Below are 5,514 nucleotides of genomic sequence, written 5' to 3' on the forward strand. Positions count from 1 at the left end.
CTTTGAGAAGAGGTCGGATAGTCTGACCTGAAGATGTCGGATAGACTGACCTGAAGAGATCGGTCGGCTTGTCGCTAAACATCCCGAGTCAGACAGCTTGACCCAGGGTATGAACAGAAATCAAAGATAGGAGTGGTTCTCAAAATTTAGTAGCGGACCACTTGAGTCACCTGGAACATATTAAAAATGACTCCACTCCTATAAATGATGCTTTTCCACTTGATAGCTTGCAAGCAGTATCTGAGGTGGTTCCTTGGTATGCACCTGTAGCTAATTATTTGGTTAGTCGTACCTTTCCTCCTAATTTTACTAAGCATAAAAGGGACAAGCTTAAAAGCGAGTCCAAGTATTATATATGGGATGATCTATATTTATAGAGATGTGATGCTAACCAAATAATTAGAAGGTGTGTGCCACAATTTGAATTCCAGTCAATTTTAGAGGCCTGCCACTCTTCTGAGAGTGGTGGACACTTTGGACCTCAAAGAACTGCTAGAAAAAATTTAGATTTTGGATTTTGGTGGCCTACACTTTTTAAGGATGCTAGCATATATTGTGACTCTTACTCCCAATGCTAAAGGTTTGGGAATATATCCAAGAGGGATGAGATGCCCCAACAACTTATGTTGTTCTGTGAAATTTTTTATGTTTAGGGTATTGACTTCATGGGTCCATTTCCAAATTCTAATGGTTTCTTATACATACTGTTAGCTGTCGATTATGTTTCTAAATGGGTGGAAGCAATTCCTACCCGTACTGATGATGCTAACGTTGTTGTTTCTTTTGTTAGGAATAATATTATCTATCGCTTTGGATCACCATGAGCAATCGTGAGTGATAAAGGCACTCACTTTTGTAACAGGAGAATGACAAGTCTGTTGAAGAAATAAGACATCATTCACAAGGTAGCGACCGCTTACCATTCCCAGACCAATGGGCAAGTTGAGGTGTCAAATAGGGAGATCAAGCGCATATTAGAGAAGATTGCGAAGCCTCATAGGAAGGACTGGAGTGCTAGACTAGCAGATGCGCTTTGGGCTTATCGAACTGCATACAAGACACCCATCGAAATGAGTCCATTCCGCCTCGTCTACAGGAAGGCTTGTCACTTACCGGTAGAAGTGGAACACAAGGCATACTGGGCGGTGAAAGAATGCAACCTAGGATTGGAGGGAGCCGACATTGAAAGGAAGCTGCAACTTCAGGAATTAGAGTGCCTTCGACTAGAGGCGTATGAGAACTTACGGCTCTACAAGAAAAAGATTAAGGTTGTGCATGACAAGAATATCAAGAGAAGAGAGTTTAGAGCTGGAGATCTGGTCCTCCTCTATAACTCAAGGTTGAGACTCATGCCAGAAAAGTTGAGATCAAGGTGGGAAGGACCCTATAAGGTGGAGAAGGTTGAGCCTTATGGAGTCTTCCACCTAAGCCATCCGTCAAGCCCCACATTCTTCAAGGTAAATGGCAACCGCTTGAAGCTATATCATGGTGAGAATATGAGGAGCAACAAGGAGCTGGAGATCTTCTTCTTGAAGGATCCAGCACAAGAAGAGGACTAAGCTCATAGACTGTCCAACTTAAGGACGTTAAACAAAAGTACTAGGTGGGAGTCAACCCACCATGGTATGATTTTCCCTTTTTATTATTTTCATTTCGGTTATATTAGTTTTAATTTCCAGTTCTACATATTTAAGTTTAATTTTATATAAAAAAAAGCATCCACGCGCAAGTGTTGATGACGCGTACGCGTCACAAGTGGGTGCGTGAAAATAAAAAAATGGGCAGAGAGTTGCGCCGGAACTGTGCAGGAATGGTGTCTCACGCACAAGCTGATCCACGCATATGCGTGAGCAACCGTACGCGTGGGGTGAAAATCGGCGTCAACGTGTGATTTGCCCGAGAGTTGTGCTGCCTTGGTGCTGGAATCATGCATCTCGCACGACCAGCGGTCACGCGTATGCGTGACCGACGCTTACGCGTCGCCTGTTACTTTGACAACCCAGTGACGCGTACGCGTGGGTGTGTAAATCGGTGTAAATGGGTATTTTGAATAGAGAGTTGTGCGAGAGTGAGGCTAGAATCGCACGTTTGGCACGGATCCTGGTCACACGCACGCGTGACTGACGCTTACGCGTCCCTTACCTTTTTGCTCACCCACGCGTATGCGTGGGAAATGCGTATGCGTCGAATGCGTCGCGTCACTTAATCAGCGTGCTACCTTGTTCCGTTCTCTTTCAACCTTCTTTTCTTCTCTTTTCTTTTCAAATCCTAATTCTTTCTTGCTCTTCTTCTCCCTCTCTTCTTCATTCTTCTTCTTCTCTCTTTCCTAATTTCTTCTTCCTCGATTCTTACTACTCTTCTCTCACTCTCACTTTCAGTTACCTCCCTATTTTCATCATCCTCTTCTTAGGGTTCTTTTTCTTTCTCTCTTCTCCTCCCTATTTTTGCATGATTATGTTGGTGTTAGAGATTTATTTGGGTGATTGCTTTGCCATATATTTACTTGTGGATATTTTGAGGAGTGATTTGACAATTGACATTTTCTTCTAGGGCTCATACATGCTTGGATTAATTACCTTACTTTCACCTTTAAAAGTGCATACCAAGTGTTTGTGAAAAAGCTCTCATGGCATTTTATGCTTTATCCTATTTTATTCTTATACTTTAATGCCTCTTTTTCACAAAACCTTGCAATCCATTGTGTATTGAGTATATTAGTCATTAATTGTCAACATAAAAGTGCTCATTATTTTGTATATGTGTTAATCATTTTGCTATTGATGCTTGAGCTATGCTTCTTATGCTTTTACTTGCATGCTTTTAATCCTCTTGCATCTAGTTGTTATAATATGCCTTCATGATATTATTTCGGGTTTTACTTGCATGTTGTCACGACCATGTATTTAAGACACTATCTTCTCCTTTGGCATTGATTATCACTTGGCCTTTCCTCCTCTCAGTTTTAGCTTTTTAAAAATGATATCCCTTTTCTTTCTTCCTTTTTCAGGATGGCCACCAAAAAGGGAAAAGAGAAAGCTTCTAACAAGACACCGGCGAGGAGAGGAACTAAAAGAGCACCGGCTAAGGAACAACCCTCCACAACAGTCAAGCCTCCTACCTAGAGGGTGAAGAGGATCATCTGAGTGGATGAAGCGGAAAAAGCATTTCCTACACGGGATTCTGCATGGTTCACAAACTGTTACTGTGAGTGGATGTTCCCCCTTCTGGCAGAACGGAACTATAATAATGAGCACTTCCTCATCCTTCTGACACATTTTGTTGACTTTGTGAAACCTCGCATTGAAAGGAGACAGTGGGGATTCTTAAGAAGGCAGCCGCGAGAAGCCAACTTATCTTGGGTAGTTGAATTCTACTCAAACTTTCACTCACCCACCTTGCAGTCTGTCTATGTTTGTCAAAAGTAAGTCCCTGTTTCCGAAGGTGCCATACAGAGAGTGATGGATCTTCCACCTAGCCCAGCTAGAACGCCAGGTGTTCCGAGGGTTACCTGAAACTATAGGTCGATCTCGAATGAGATCTTCTGTACTGGTCAGAGCTGTCATGTCCGACTTGATGATGGTAGTCGGAGCCGCTGTGTCCGATTTGTTGGACTTGGTGGTGGTGCTGATCCTGCGTCACCGAAGGGTGGTGGTACCTGCAAGAGACTCCGATGCTTAAGTTAGCAAGGTATTAAGCAGGTTTTTAGTAGAATTAGAGTGACCTAGTGTATTTATAATGGTGTAGAGTGACCTTTCCAGATAAGATAAGTTAGTTATCTTATCTTATCTTATTTTCATGGGAACCGCCCTTATCTCTATAGGCTTGGGCTGCCTTTGGATTTGGGTCGTGTTCCTCTATTTGGTCCCTTTATTGGATTTTCCTGGCAATTTGGCTGAGCTCTTTGAGAAGAGGTCGGGTAGTTTGACCTGAAGAGGCCAGTCGTCTCGTTGCTAAACATCCCGGGTCATAAAGCTCGGCCCAGGGTATGAACAATGCCCCTGCTCGAGCTCGGTCTTTCTTTTGAGGTCGAGTCTTAATTTTAAGACTTCGATCCTTCTCTGGCGAAGCCGAACTCGAGCATTTTGTCGACTTCATCTTTGTAGAGTTCTCCTTAGAATGCGGAATGTTTCCTTTTTGAATTTTTATTCTTTTGAAAACGCGCGTCTCTTGCTTTGGGAATGCACGAGAATTTAATAACCTCATTAATTCTTTTAATGCTCCGTTTCTTTGTTTATTTTGAACTTTTCACAAAGACGATTTTTCTTCTCTATTTCGTAACTTCCCCTTTTTTTCTCACTTTCTATTTTCGCTTGAAATTTGCATTTTCGTGTTTCTCCCTATGACGTTGTTTGGTGATCGTTGGTGCTTTCTTTGCTCTGAAAGGCGATTTCGGTTTCTATTTTTCTGTCCTCAATTTCCTTCAAAGCTTCCTTTTTCTAGGTTGATTCTTCTTTCTGCTTCTTTACTTCTTTTGCTTTGCCTTCGGTTCTTTGGTAAAGTTTTGGTTTTGCTTGAATGCATGTTGGGAAGCTTGAATCTTTTTGCGTCGTCGTGCTTACTTGTTGCTGTGCTGCATGTTTTTCTGGTTTTTATGAACCTGTTTTCTTTACCCAAAAGGTTGCTCCTTTTGATGACTTTCACTATGTTGATGATTTTACTGATGAACCTTTGTAAAAAGTAACAATTTTTTCTGGTGGCTCGTTTTGATTTTCTTCTTGATACTTTCGTTGTTTGGTAGTTCCGTTTGTTGATAAGCTAAGACTATGAGTTGGGGAGGTAGTTATTTTGATGACTTTTGATTTGTAGCTTGTGGCTTTCTTCTCAGAGTGTTGCTTTTGTTGAAAAGGGGCATTATCTTCCTATTAGGATGTGTAGAGATGTAGACTTGTAGGTTTTTCTGAGTCCTTATTCCATAACTTGCCTCCAAAGATGCCCCTGGATCTTTAGTGTGGGTCTTGGGATTTTCTTTTGTTGCTTGTATTGCTCGGTGTCATATTTGTCCGAGATGTTTTTTAGTAATCCATTTTCTTTCTTGTTTGTAGGACTAGTTGGCCATATCTTCTCACAAAAATATTGTAGAGACGTCTTCTAAGGTTCCTGAGGGGATGTCCGATTGGTTGGACTTCCTTGTGTTAATGTGTGTTTCTGTGGTGAATGCTGAGTTTTGTGTGGAACTTAGGAAACATCACTGCCTCTGTAAGAGTAAAGATCAGGAAAGGAACTATGAATTGGTAGTACCTGATTCCGAGGAGAGGGTTTGCTTTCCTACTCTAACTCGGGGGGAGTGCCCTTTCTTTTACGCTTATGACTATTTTTTCAGCCAGTTGAATATCACTTTTCCTTTTACTTCCTTTGAGACCGATTTGCTGTGGTCGTATAATGTAGCTCCATCTCAGCTCCATTCGAACTCCTGGGGGTTTATCAAGATCTTTCAGCTTCTTTGCCAAGAGTTGGATGTTACTCCTTCTCAGACTCTTTTCCTTTATCTATTTGTTTTAACCAAGCCCGGGATTT

At 41.8% G+C, this 5,514-nt stretch overlaps 1 protein-coding gene across 1 annotated transcript; it reads left to right on the plus strand.

The window, feature by feature from the left end:
- Positions 1-540: 540 nt before the first annotated feature.
- On the plus strand, positions 541-1,559 carry LOC130966699 (uncharacterized). Its single transcript, XM_057891517.1, has 2 exons — positions 541-580; positions 910-1,559. The coding sequence occupies exons 1-2, from the start codon at positions 541-543 to the stop codon at positions 1,557-1,559; spliced, it is 690 nt and encodes a 229-aa protein (XP_057747500.1).
- The last annotated feature ends 3,955 nt before the right edge of the window (positions 1,560-5,514 follow it).

This window comes from Arachis stenosperma, chromosome 3 (assembly GCF_014773155.1).
Source record: "Arachis stenosperma cultivar V10309 chromosome 3, arast.V10309.gnm1.PFL2, whole genome shotgun sequence".
Classification (NCBI taxonomy): Eukaryota; Viridiplantae; Streptophyta; class Magnoliopsida; order Fabales; family Fabaceae; genus Arachis; species Arachis stenosperma.

Excerpts from the sequence above, each read along its gene's own strand:
- LOC130966699 (XM_057891517.1), top strand. The coding sequence starts at position 541 with ATGCTAGCATATATTGTGACTCTTACTCCCAATGCTAAAG. Across the intron at positions 581-909 it reads TCTTACTCCCAATGCTAAAG|CGACCGCTTACCATTCCCAG; the intron begins GTTTGGGAATAT and ends TTCACAAGGTAG.